General features: G+C 35.1%; 1 protein-coding gene across 1 annotated transcript in view; it reads left to right on the forward strand.

The window, feature by feature from the left end:
* Window positions 1–12,925, forward strand: part of DIS3 (DIS3 exosome endoribonuclease and 3'-5' exoribonuclease) — a gene marked incomplete at its 5' end in the record, with an annotated part of 16,519 nt that extends 3,594 nt beyond the window's left edge. Inside the window, 16 exon segments of the mRNA XM_010074956.1 lie at window positions 1–109; window positions 1,006–1,119; window positions 1,206–1,343; window positions 2,411–2,557; window positions 3,768–3,884; window positions 4,706–4,807; window positions 5,446–5,510; window positions 5,606–5,690; window positions 6,312–6,439; window positions 6,921–7,007; window positions 8,008–8,164; window positions 9,681–9,895; window positions 11,086–11,254; window positions 11,699–11,857; window positions 12,240–12,362; window positions 12,836–12,925. The exon segment at window positions 1–109 is cut by the window's left edge and continues 32 nt beyond it. Of these exon segments, the coding sequence (XP_010073258.1) occupies window positions 1–109; window positions 1,006–1,119; window positions 1,206–1,343; window positions 2,411–2,557; window positions 3,768–3,884; window positions 4,706–4,807; window positions 5,446–5,510; window positions 5,606–5,690; window positions 6,312–6,439; window positions 6,921–7,007; window positions 8,008–8,164; window positions 9,681–9,895; window positions 11,086–11,254; window positions 11,699–11,857; window positions 12,240–12,362; window positions 12,836–12,925 (2,005 nt within the window).
* Window positions 12,926–14,363: the final 1,438 nt, after the last annotated feature.

The following is a 14,363-nucleotide window of genomic DNA, read 5'->3' on the forward strand; positions in this document are numbered from 1 at the left end:
TGTGGAGCTGTTGGCAAAAGATGAGTGGGTGGCACCATCCTCAGTGGTCTTGCAAGATGATGGCCAGAATGAAGATGACATTGAAAATGAAGAGGAGAAAGAGAACATTGTATGAAAGAAATATTTTTTTACTTAACTCTAAGAGAGAGAGATGAAATCTGCAATACCCTGACAGTTAGGCTTTAGATTTATACATCCTTTTTATGCTCACTCCTGAAAGCTGTTGTGAATACAGAAATTATGAAACTTAATTGTAGTCCTACAGTTTCATTAAATACATGATTATGTATAAAATGGATATTTTTTAATTAATCCCAATCAGAAATTCCCACACTGTTAAACTTAATAAATCTGGAAGTTACTGAGTGGTGGTTAGGTAATAATGCAAAGGTATATACTGATGTGCAGATTAGGATTTGCTAGAATAAGAACAGGTGTTGTATCACGATGACGGTTGGCTTTTATAGGCAGTGGATACATTTGGAACCAGTTGTAAAATATTCTTCTTGCAGTAATTCTCCTTAAGGTGCGTGCAGTGCACACACATGTATACCTTGTCCAACAATACTTGCATTTCTTTAAAAACATGATCTTCCTACTGAATTCTATGGGGATGTTTTTTAATGATTGCGTTTAGAATTACTGGAGAATTTTCAAGCAACATAAAAGGACTCCTAAAAAATTATAATAATAGGTTGGAAAAGAAAGTGGAGATAGTTGTGTAGTAAGCAGAGACAGTGTAACAACATAGCAATTCTTCAGAGTCTTCTGTTCCTTGTTTTTCTGAAACAACTTCAATTTAAAAAAAACCAAACACAATGAAGTGGTCGTGTCACATTAAAATTGTGGCATGCACAAGGAGGCATAGTTCTGTTTATGAAGTCACAATAGAATTTATGGGATTGTAGTGACACGTGAGTTGTTACCACCGAGGTTTGAGTTACATGCTGTGGTCAAACATGTTACCATGAGCTCAGACAGTTTTGCCCCTGTGTTTTCTACCAGCTGAAGACTTCTGTGAACAAGGACATGCTGAGACCTACAGGAAAAGTAGTGGGCATTATAAAACGAAACTGGCGACCATTTTGTGGCATGCTTTCCAAATCACAGATCAAAGAGGTAAGGAAATAATCAAGTTATTGTAAGTGCAGATTTTTTTTTTCTTTAATTAGAAATTATTTGTTCCTTCTTCTGTCTGTTATTAGGCAAGGCGCCATTTGTTTACACCAGCTGATCGCAGAATTCCTCGCATTCGAATAGAAACAAGACAAGCAGATACATTGGAAGGACAAAGAATAATTGTTGCTATTGATGGTTGGCCCAGGAATTCTAGGTATCCTAATGTAAGTTTAAGTGTTTTTTTCTGAACTTTTATCTGTTTGATTTTTTTTTTTCATTAGGTAAGATGTTTATTATTGTCTGCAATGGTGAGTAACTTCAAAAAGTGTTGACATGAATGGTAAGTTCTTTGAGTGGCATTCTTTGATGGTGCAGTTTAAGGAAGTCCCTAAATTATTTAGTTGATTCTTACCCCAAAAAAACAATTATGGGTTATCATACGAAGAAGCTTGGTCCTTAGGTTCTGCAGTGAACATATATGTGCTATGTAAGGTGCTTATTTCAACTAACTAGCGACTGCCTTTTTTTAGTATGGGATCCTAGAAATGTGAACCTTTCGCTGTGACTTTGCTCATCCACACACTGATCACTGTCCTGGCAAGTAGTTTTAAACACACACTTTGGCTGAATTCAGTCAAATTGCCAGTGGGGCAAACTTACAGGTAACCAAGTTCTTAAAAGTCCTTTATAAATATACAGGAGGATATAAAATAAATTGAGGAGAGTAGCTTCCATTTGTGTTGAAAACTAGGTTTTGAAGAGGCTTCCTTTGCCTTGTGTAGGAATGCACAGCTTGTAACGAATGAGAGCACACCTGTCTCACCCTTGTTTAGAGAAATGAAGGCAACTTGGAATATATGGAAGGAGTGTTAAGACAAAGGCAGCATGACTGCAGAGGTTGAGAGGCATGAGGAAGGAAGTAGAGTTAATGTATTAGGGAGTGGGATGTGTGGCAGAACACAAACTCATAGAGGAATTAGACGTTACTAGTTTTGCAGTTTATACAGCAGTGTTTTTTCTTTCCTGCAAAACTTAATTGCCACATTTGCAATTGTGGAGAATTTAGTGCAGGGAATTAAAAAGTTCAGGCTTACTGAATCAATTAGGTGTTTGAAATTAAATTTCTCTCTTAAAGATGAGAAAGTTAACTGAAGAAGGAAATATTACTCCTGTGTAGTTTAATACAATAATAACCTATGAGATAATGGTCTCAAATACTTATTTTTGAGCAAACAATATCGCGTGATATGCATGTGTATATATGCTTCTATGTATGTATGTTGTTTCTCAGGGTCATTTTGTAAAGAACTTGGGAAGTGCTGGAGATAAAGAGACTGAGACAGAAGTTCTTCTGCTTGAACATGATGTCCCTCATCAGCCTTTTTCCCAGGCTGTCCTTAGTTTCCTACCAAAAATGCCATGGAGCATTACAGAACAGGTAATAATTTTTAAATTATTGTAATAATTACTGTGCCTTCTCCTTTAAATCAAACTCTGACATTCTTGGATTTTCCAGTGCACCAAAAATATATTTCCTATGGAAACAAGGCCTCTGCAAGTTTTTGGGTTTTGGCTAAAACTGTGTTTGCTAGGAATAGATATTTTAAGATTAAAAGCATATGACAGGTTTCCTTAAAAAACCAAAAGTATAAAGATTTTTTGCAAAGGAGAGAGAGTACAGATAATTGTCAAATCATCCCTAAGAGTTTTTCGTCTTGATAAATAGCTTTGTAAACAAATGTGGCAGCCTGTGTCATCCCTAAAGTAATCTGAGGAGAGGACACTTTAATATATCCTGCTATAACCCAGTAAAGTAATTAGAGAAAGATAAGTTGGTGTTTGCAGAATTGCTCAGTTGAAATGGTGTTAGTGAATTTCAGGTTTCCCCAGTAGCTTAAGTATGCTTTAGAATGTATGGAAAAATGTAATCAGGGAACAATTTGAGCATTGTCTGGTTCTGTTTTGGATGGGCTGGGTATTTTTTATTTTGTTTTGGGCTGGGCTGAGTGTCTTTGTTTGTGTGTTTTATGTATTTTAATTTCTTCGAGGTGGGCTACTTTTTTATCATTTATTACCTACTCCTGTTTCTTTTGAGTGGAAACTGAAGGGAGGGGTCCTTGTGTAGATTAGCTGTCTAAAAGTCAGTCTAGGTACCTATCTGACATCTTCTTGGAGCCATCATACAAAGGTGGATACTTCCAGAATGTGCAGTTCCTTTCAACTGTCTAGACAGCTAAGCCTTAGAAAGCTAGTGTTGAAAGCAATCATATCCTAAACAATTTGTCCAGCTAGTCATAAGTCAAAATTTTACTTAAAAACAATCTTGATTCCTGGTTCTGCTAATTCTGAGGTCATGGAAAGGATTGTAGTTTTATTCTGTTTCTCTATCTGTTTGCTGTAAAACAGAAAAATTTTCAGTATTTGATCATCTTCTGTCTTAGTTTTTCTGTCACTGTAGTTTCTCCGTATCTGTTTTGATCTTATAAATAAATATTACTGCAAATCTTGTCCTAAAAGAAAAAAAATAACACTCTGAAAATACTTCATTGCTTTGGAAAAATCCTATGCAAAGTGCCTTTCTCAAATTATCATTTCTACTTTGATATGGAAGATGTTCTTGAGAACAATTTTTTTTTCTTTAATTTCAGGATATGAGATACAGAGAAGACTTAAGGCACCTGTGTGTTTGTAGTGTTGATCCTCCTGGCTGTACAGATATTGATGATGCATTACATTATAGAGAAGTAGAAAATGGAAATATAGAGGTATTTTTTTTTTAATCAAGCCAGTTATTTATTTATGTACTACTTCCTTTATTTTACACTGCAGTAGTGATAATAGTAAATGACATGAGCAAAGCTCCAGATCTGTTGTAAAATAAATTAATGGTGTTCGCATAACGGCGAGATGGTCATAAAGAAAGGGAGTTGATTTGCATTACATCAGTATCAGAAGTGGGAATTTAATATCTTCTAAATTCACCCCGCTTTCTGCTTATTTAGCATGTGAAATTAACATAGAATTTATTTACTGCTTTAACTAAGTATTAACATGGATATCTACAGCTAGGTTAGGGAGCTATCAGTGGAAAGAACTTACTGCTGTAATGCCTAAGGAATTATTATTTCATTTTTTTAAAAAAGCATAAAAAAACCTACAGGCTTAACACCAGCTCTCTAACCCCTTATATCTGATTTAGTCAGGTTTTCTTCTTTATAAATTAATTTATAATTGTAATAGGATGTGCCAAAATGGAAGGTCTACCAAACAGAAAAGCAAAAACAAATTTGCTGTGGGCCTTGTGAGAGGTTATTTGAGCCCCGAGGCAAGAAGAGTTGCATTGATAATGAATACAGCTTTACACTAAATGTATGCATGCCCTTATTTTGCATAATTGCTGCAACTATTCATTTTTTTTAATATCAGTATGATATGTTTTTAACTATTCCTTTTACTAAATATAGGAGCTGCTGAAGGGAACTGGGAATGGGTAAATTGAGTTGTAAATAAAAACTTGAGAGAATTTCTTTCACGTTGACAACTATTTCTGTTTCATAAGATGCATATTGTGATGCTTGTTTTTTAGGTTGGTGTACATATTGCAGACGTCAGTCATTTTATTCGCCCAGGAAATGCTTTGGATGAGGAGTCGGCAAAAAGAGGAACAACAGTATATCTGTGTGAAAAAGTAATTGTTTTCCATATTTTTTTTTAAAATTAAGCCATTGTATTTTTCGTTGTTTTCCTCCTTTAACTCTTGGGACTAGGAACATATCTCTAATGGAAAAAAAACAAGTAGAGTTCTTTGGGCTGCACTTAATTTGCCTAAGATTATAAAAATGAAGGTGCTTTCTGAAATATTTTTTTCTTTTTTTCTTTTTAAATACACTATCTGGAGAATTTATCTTTCAACTCTGGTTCAAAGCATTAATAACATAGTTCTGAAACTGGAGTACTTTTTTAATACGATCTGAAGTTGCAGAAATGACCTGGTTTTGCCTTTTCCGTTGTTTTTTCTTGTGATAGCTAAATCTCTGTTGCTTCCTATGAGTGGTATTGATTACAACTGTACATTTACTTTATTTGTGTTTATTGTAGCTTAGTTCTTACAGACCACAATTTCTTTTCAGAAATAACTATTACTAAAAAACCTGATAATTAAAAGGGATCTTGGTGTGAATTTCTTCCAAAGTAGCTTACTTTTCAGAAATCTGAGCTTTCTTAGCAAAAAAAAAAGTTATTATTTCCAAGCTTTAGTATATTAAAAATCAGGAAATTAAAATACATGCTTACAACTAGTCATGATTTTTATTCTTTATTTTGCAGAGGATTGATATGGTTCCAGAGTTACTTAGTTCCAATTTATGCTCCCTGAGATCTAATGTGGACAGGTATATGTATATGATCCATACTTGGTTCCTGACAAGAAACTCTAGTTGTATATATATGGATTTTAACAGATTTCCCCCCCTTCTCCCTCTGGTAGGCTTGCATTTTCTTGTATATGGGAGATGAACCATAAGGCTGAAATTCTAAAAACCAGATTTATGAAGAGTATTATTAATTCCAAGGTTAGTCACATAAATATTATTATACTTCTGAAAATAGCTGGAGACATTTTTATAAAAACAGTGATCAACAGACTTGATAATAAAGTTATCTTCTTTCTCTTTATTGAGCTGTATTTTCTTATAATTAGAAAATTATGTTTAAATCCTAAAAATAAAGAAAATGTTTTATTCTGCCCTGTTCTTTTAAACTTCTAAGGCTGCAATGTTTTTTGTGTGGTTACTTTGTTATGATATTTCATTTAAAAAGTATAAATGTGTGTGTGTGTATATATATTTATATAGGATGTGGTTGGCATATACCAGCTAGTCATAATTTCCAGTTAAATTCCATGGACTCTGTAAGTGTTTAATATATTTCTATAAATTAGACTTCTAGTGTATAAAATACATCTGTGATTAGCATAAAAATACTGTCAATGCCTGGTATTTCTTGATATCTTGCATAGATCTGTTTTGTCCATTATTCTTTGAGAATGACGTGCATTTAGGTGTTGAATGTAAAGCTTTGGATTGTTGTGAACCAACTTTGACAGCAAACTGCAGTTTCTGCAAGACAGAACTGTTTTTCTTTTCAGTATTCAATTATGTATCAAGATGTCTTTTTTTTTTAACCTCTTCAAGGCTTCTCTTACATATGCCGAAGCACAGATGAGAATTGATTCAGCAACTATGAACGATGATATTACCACCAGCCTACGTGGACTAAACAAATTGGCAAAAATTCTGAAGAAGAAAAGAATTGATAATGGGTAAACCGTGCGGTGTCCCTAATACTGTTTTCCCTGGTTTTTTTCTGGATATTTTTTGCTCTCAAACTGTACAATGGTCCACTGTGTCCATTTTTCCAGTGAAAATCTTTTGAAAGATAAGTATTTTGCCATTTCAATTTGCATAAAATGCCTCTCTTCATTTCCCCAAAAATATAAACTTGTGATGTAAACTTCTTCACAAGATCAATCAATATGCTTCTCTTACTCCACTGGTTGTGTTTTTATAATGACAGTAGCACTTGAAATTTTAGGAGCTACTATTCATGTGTGTCAGCATCATAATTTGTGCTAATTTGAACATTAGTGCCACAATTTTGTATTTAATTTATGATAATTTTTTAAATTTCCACTAATTTTAAATTAGAGTTTCATGGTAAACCCCGACGTTGTGTACAGGCTTGCAACTCAGCTGCTGTGTCTGCTTTACTGTAATTCATTAATACCACTTACTGTCTTCCAGAGCCTTGACGCTTTCCTCACCAGAAGTTCGTTTCCACATGGACAGTGAAACTCATGATCCCATTGATCTGCAGACTAAGGAGCTCAAGTATGCCTTTTATTTTCCTCAATTAGTTAACTCGGGGCAGGGATGGAATTAAAGTAATGTTTAAGTAGCAACGCTTAGTTACTAGTGTACAAAGTTCCTGTAATAGTGCAGGGATCATAGAGTTATAGAATTATCTGGGTTGGAAGGGACCTTTAAAGATCATCTAGTCCAAAGCCCCATCTTTCACTAGATCAGGTTGCTCAAAGCCTGGTCCAGCCTGATCTTGAACACTTTTAATAATGGGGCATCTGCAACTTCTCTGGGCAAGCTGATCCTAGAAAAGAGAATTTATTTGTGTTTTGAACTATATTATTCATGTATGAACTTAAGTTTTTACTACTGATTTAATGGAGCACTAAGGTCCAAACTTTTTACATCCCGCTGGCTTCTCTGTGATGTTTTTCTGCTGGTATTAGCAAAGGAGAGAAAGTAGAACTTCGAGTTATGGAGTACTGAAACCTTAAGAACAACAGAGTAGTTACTGCATGTGTGCAGAGTGATAAAGACAATCTTTGTGAGGAGTTCTAGAAATGGGCTACTGATTCAGTTTCTGAAGCTAGATGCTTACTTTGTCTCATACTAATACTTAGTTTCTGTGCTAAAATTTAGTTAGTAATGTACACTGTCACGACTGTATGGTGTGCAAAATGGTACTTTCAAACTTTATGTGCCCAACATTTGAACAGTACTCTTAGGAAATAATCAAGAGGCTTACCTGTTGGTCTTTTGAGGCATTTAAAAGAACATTTTTCTTTAATATAATTTGTTTTTCTAGAATATCTTAGGTTTGGGGGTTTTATTGGCTCAGTATTTGAAACTTAGTAGATAATCGTTATGGTTGTAGTCTTAAAAACGTTTGCCGAATTGTATAAATGTTCAAAACCACTAGTTAATATTATATAATATTGTTAGGATGTTGAAATTTTTTATTCATTAGGCACTCAAAGGAAATATATAATTTAATGCTTTTCTAACAATACAAAATATTTTATATTGATAGAGAAACAAATTCCATGGTTGAAGAGTTCATGTTGCTTGCCAATGTCTCTGTAGCACAAAAAATTTATGATGAATTCCCAGAGTTTGCATTGCTCCGGAAACATCCTGCTCCTCCCCCATCAAATTATGACATCCTTGTGAAGGCAGCAAAGTCCAAGGCAAGTTTTTACCAGCTAATTAAGTGAATTAATTATAAAAAGTTATATTTTCCCTCTAGTTGGCCACTTAACCAAGGATGAGTGTTGGAAAGCAGTGTTTTGAAAGTGTATTAGTTACACTTTGAAGTTCCTGGTACTTGTAGCAAGATACCTGTACTTCTATACAAAAGGAAGGATCGATAAGTCTTTTGTATTGTAACTCTTGTGTGCTCTGAATGTTTCCCTTCTCCAAGCCACATGTGATTTTTGAGCCAGTTTTTAGCTTCGGATCACGTATATTATTGATGCATTTAAAAACTGGTCAGTTACATCAAATACCATGGCTCTCTGTAGATCAGCTAGATGTTAATTTAGCCTGAAACAAATCTGATTTAATTAGCAATTCTGAACTGAAAAATTACTTTTCCAGTTTCAGGATCTTTTACTTGAGCTAAACTTTTCACGTTAACTTCGTAGATATTGTGATGTGCGTTCATGTCTGCTGTGCCTTCAGTCCCCGAACCCCCCCCCCCCCCCCTCTTTTTTTTTTTTTTCTAGGGACAAGAGGGAAAATCCCAAATTCTATCAGTGTAAGATTAATAGATGAGCCCAAACCCAGCCGATTTCATTTTCCACTGCTCTAAACTGGAATAATTATAATGTCCATTGGTCCTATGAAAATTATTTTTAAAGTACCATTTTATTTGTCAAGCTAAATTCCTGTGCATAGGCAGATGTTCTTTTACTAAACTAAAGTGGCTTTTCCCTACTCGGACAGAACCATCACAATTGGCTATTAATATGCTATATTTTAGTTACACTTTTTAAATAAATATACAATTATTTTACCATAATAGAGGTATAATTTGATCTCTAGATCACACTTTGTCATTGCTGTATATGAAGGAAAGAACATTCAACTGATCTTGTGATGAAACTTGCTTTGTGTGACTGGGAATTAAAAATGCATTTTTTTATTTTCACGCTACCTGAATTTTTATTAGGGAACACTGGCAAACAGGGAGCAAACATAATGTCATACAGTACTAGTTTTACAAATCACTTTTTGAAATACAAGTTTTAATAATTTTGTGGAGGAAATACAAGAAGGTTGATTACCTCTTACATAGTGCTTAGATGAGAATCATTGTGTGGCATAAATACCTTTTTTGTGTTTTTTTTTTCCATATCCCTTCTGATTTATTCAGTAAAGAGATGGAAAAATCAAACCAAAGGAAATGAAAAATTTGTTTATATTAGCATAAAGTGTTTTGTAATTCTGCATGGATGTTTTTTCTGAATTCCTAGGCTACTGACTTAGCTTTTCGTTGCTTGCACAGAGCACTAGTAATAATGAGGGAGGGATCTGTGCATGGGTGGATTTTTTTGTTGTAGTGGCATTCCATTACGTTATTAGGTGTGATACCTGTGCCAGTTGCCAAGATTAGCATGGATGTAGCTGTTGCATTTGTGGTTATACTCTTGTTAATATTTGCAATAACGCCTGACCTCTTTTAATTTTTTTCCCTCCTTCCAGAATTTGGAAATTAAGACAGATTCAGCAAAGGCTTTGGCTGAATCATTAGACAAAGCTGAATCTCCCGAGTTCCCCTATCTAAATACACTGTTGCGAATTTTGGCCACTCGGTGCATGATGCAAGCTGTTTATTTCTGCTCTGGAATGGATAATGATTTTCATCACTATGGTTTAGCCTCACCTATTTATACCCACTTTACCTCACCCATTAGAAGGTACTTTTATTTTATAAAAGTTTCAGAGAACAAAACAGCAGGGATTTATATGTGAAGAAATTCTATTTTAGATTGTGGTGTTCTCCATTTAAAACAAAATACTGTTTCTGTTCAGCTTCAGATTTCAGTTGAAACAGTAGTAGCTTTACATGGTGATCTGTCTTTACGTAATCTCCTAGGTTCACTGTCTATGACTCCTAAGGTCTAATAATTTTTTTTTAAAAGACTCATAAAAATAAGAGAAATACATCCCTAATGCATATTTCTGGCATAGAAATGCACTTCGGGATCAGTTAGTGTTATATAAGTTAACTAGAGACTGAGGCAGAGTTTGGTCAGTCATTTTTCAGGTGGGAGTGGTGTGTAAATTTTGAGGAAACTGTATTTTATATATAAAAACATAGCTAATTTGAAACTTGTTACTATAGCTGTTGCATTGTAATGAAATTGTACATCTTGGAAAATAAGGGTGGTGTTCTGTTTTTTTCTTTAACCAAGAAGTAGCGAAGTCTTCAAGAAAATTATCGTCATCCTACTTTGCTCCTTAGAAACATTTCAAGTGAAACCTCATGTAGGTGAATTAAAATTCCTGTGCATTTGTGTGGATAATTCATGGGGCTTCTAGGAGTCCTAATAGTAAATTTTAATTGCTAACGTCTTAAAAAGTTACTGGCTGAAGTTCTAATAAAAGTTATGTACCAAGAAGTTGAAGTGTGATGATGCTTTGCAGATCAGTGGCATTGAAATACCATCCTACACTAAATTTGTCTAGTTCATGGGAGAGGGAAGAGCAGGTGGCTTAAGCTGCCATTGTGAAACATCATTCTTTAGTCCAAAAATAAAACTTTGTTCTTCTTTGTAAACGTGAAACAATACACACTCAAATCCAGAACATAGCCTCACACTAGCTACTATGAAGAAAGTTAACTCTGAGCTGAAACCAGGACATGGTAGACTATAGTAAAGAATTTCTCTTGGAAAACAGTATAGTTTATTCTGGCTCTGCAGGGTGTATCTTTGGTCAACAAAGAGTGATCTTGAATTAATACAGGGAGTCACCAGCAGACTGTCACTATTACGAAAACTGATCTATAAGAATTATAAAACCAGAATTATATTCAAAAATGTATTTTAAAAAAATGAAAAGTATGTTTTGCTATATCACTGATCATTTATTCTCATCTTTGCAGGTATGCTGACATTATAGTACATCGACTTTTGGCAGTGGCCATAGGAGCAGACAATACTTACCCAGAACTTACAGATAAACATAAACTAGCGGATATGTGTAAAAATCTCAATTACCGACATAAAATGGCTCAATACGCACAAAGAGCATCTGTTGCATTCCATACGCAGGTGAGTAGTTCTGAGATGCGAGAATTAACTATGGATAATTCACGTTGATGTTAAAGGACGGGAGGGAACAATGAGTTGTAGCAATTGGATTGTGCTTTGTTGAGCAAAACCAAGCAAGTCTGCAGGAATGATTAAGAATGAGGGCTGCTTTTTTGAGGAAAAGCTTCAACGTTGCATTGCTGGTTCTGAAAGATTTAGAATAATGGCGTATTCAGGATTGTTTTTACTTTGTGTTTTTTATAAATGTGATGAATGCTTAATACTACAATAATGTTATAGACAATTTATGGAATTTTTTAATCTGCTTTTAATATATGGTATGTGATTGTCATGAAATATAGATTTGTATTTGACTGGGGTTTTTTTAAGCCAGTGTATTTGTAATCAAAAGGAGAATGTTCTAGTGCTTTTTTTTCTTATTCCTGTATTTTACTTTTGTTACAGCTGTTCTTCAAAAGCAAAGGAGTAGTGAATGAAGATGCATATATATTATTTGTAAGAAAAAATGCAGTTGTGGTTCTGATTCCCAAGTATGGGTTAGAAGGAACAGTCTTCTTTGAAGAAAAAGATAAACCAACACCACGGCTAGAATACAACAATGAGGTATGTTTTATAAGGTTTAAATACTTTTTTTTTTTTAAATTTAGTAAGTGAGCAGAACAACTAAAATCTATTCTAGGAAGGGTAACAGAGGCTTTTCTAAATTCACATTTAATAACCTGTAGTAGTAGTGCCACTATGGTCTTTATAAGTCTAAATTAACATGTTCTGACAGAGGAATGGGTTTCTGTAATAGATCCTATTAGTATCTACTTATATGAGTAAATACCACAAATACCAGGTATTATGACACTCTGAACATTCAGGACAGTGTTTTTTTCATTTTTATTGACAGTTAACATGAATATTTACTATAAAAATATTTATTTGTATAAAAATATGACATTGTAAGCAGTGAGTATTTATACAAAATTTGAACTTCCAGGTACCATCACTTACTGTGGAAGACACAACATTATGTGTATTTGATAAAGTTAAAGTGAATGTTATGTTAGATGCTTCCAACATCCAACACCAGAAAATTCGGATGGTATTGGTAGAACCAAAGGTAAGACACAATTTGTGATTCATAGCAGAATATTACCCTTCAGAAATCTTAAAAAATCAGCATAAGGTAAAATTGAAATTAACCTAAAAGAAAAAAATTTAGCAGCAGATTGTAGGGATTGTTTTGTATCTCCTCTCAATAAAACACAGATCTGCTTTGACTGGCTGTTGAATAAAGGGCTCTAAATTAAGTTTCCCTTCTGGGCCCATCAGGGATATTTCCACTGATGGGAAAGATGATAATTTGCAAAAGAACTGCTGGAAGTTTAGCCAGGAGGGGTGCTGCTGCTTCTCTCTCTCTCACTTTTCCAGCCTTTACTTCAATTGAGTGTTCGAGGTGTGATTGTTACATGATGATAGACTTGACACAGTGCTTGTAAGAGGTCTGTACAAGTAAACTCAAGTTTTATCAGGATGGTATAAGCTAAAGTTGGGTTAAAAGTGTTCTGACTTCTAATTATTTTCTTATTGTAGATACTAGGAGATGATGTACCTGCAACTCCATCTACAGAGATAAGCAGCAAGAATGAACCAGCGAAGAAGAAAAAGAAGCTACAAAAATAGCTGGATATAAAAGTTAATAGAAAAGTCACAGAGGAATTATTTGTATTTACATATTTTTCCCTATGGGCAAAATGTTAGAAACAGATTTTGTTTACTTTTAAGTATGCATTTTAATAATTTGTAAAATTGGCTTTTTTAAAAAAAACTTTTTATGAGTATATGTATGCACAACAGTAGTTTTAAAACAAAGTATGTCTACCTTTTTGTCTTGGGGGTGAAAATAAATGCTGCTGCAAAGTGAAGGAATAGTTGTAGGGTTTTTGGGGTGTTTTTTCACAGCCTTAGAAGCTGTTCAAGAGCCTGACAAAAGTCAGTCTCTTCAGTCTTCAAGGCATTCTCTTTACCACCTCAGAACTGAAATAAGTAATTGTGCTAGTATGCATCTTCAGTGCTAACACTTTCATCTTGAAAGATAAATTCCATAAACTTACACTTCCTTCAGGGAGAGGTCTCTGACACCAGATTAGTTATATAGATGTACACCATATGCGGATGGAGAAACCATACCCTAAAAGTGCATTAATCTTTGCCCTAGATGTTAAAGCAATTTAAAGTCTAGAGTTAACTTTTTTTCATAATAGCTAGCAAGAGATTGTGTTTTGGATTTGTCCTCAGAAAAGTTGATAAGAAAAGAATGTTTTATAATTGTTGCTAGGATACTTCAAGGTCCTTCAGCCTCTTTGCAGACAGGGTCGTTGGGCTGGGAGGGCACAGCCCTAGCTACTCGCCCAGGATTTGTTCTTTGGTTACTAGATTGAGAACCGGAGTGACCAATAATCTATTCCATAACATACACATCATCCCCAGTAGAGAGGTGAGGACCCTTCCCGAGGATCATCCCTTCACCTTTTGGTTCTGGTGCCTTTCAGTTTTGGTCTCTTCTGGCTCTGGATCATTCTCCCAAGGCCTTTCCCCCCTCACACCCCAGTTGGCTCTTGGTCTGGGACGCTTGGACTGTTATCTCCGTTCCGTGAGTTTCAGGACCCTCCCTTCTCCAGGATCGTTAGCCGTGGCCAGGTGGCCACTTCCTTCACTTTCTTCCCTCCCCAGTCAGCTCTCGGTCTGGGATGCTCGAACTGTTATCTCCGGTCTGTGAGTGCCTCCAGGAGCAGTACACCCCCCCCCGCCAGGGGAATCGTGAGTGTGGTTTCGGGACTCTCCTTGTTCTGGGATTGACTCTCCCTGTCCCGGGATCATTAGCTGGGAACAGGCCGAGTCTTTATCATCAGGTGGGGGGGCAGTATAACTGTGTATCACTCATTTGTATATTTGTAGATAGTATTATTTTCAATATTATTGTAGTTTAGTTATTAAATTGTCCTTATCTCAACCCACGAGTCCTTTTTTCCCTTTACCCCAAAAACTGGGATACACATTTAGCAAAAGCCCCGTGGCTAGTCAACACTAGAAGATCTGCCAATTGGGCTGGTCCTGCCCC

This window comes from Pterocles gutturalis, unplaced genomic scaffold (assembly GCF_000699245.1).
Source record: "Pterocles gutturalis isolate BGI_N339 unplaced genomic scaffold, ASM69924v1 scaffold957, whole genome shotgun sequence".
NCBI classification, from domain to species: Eukaryota; Metazoa; Chordata; class Aves; order Pterocliformes; family Pteroclidae; genus Pterocles; species Pterocles gutturalis.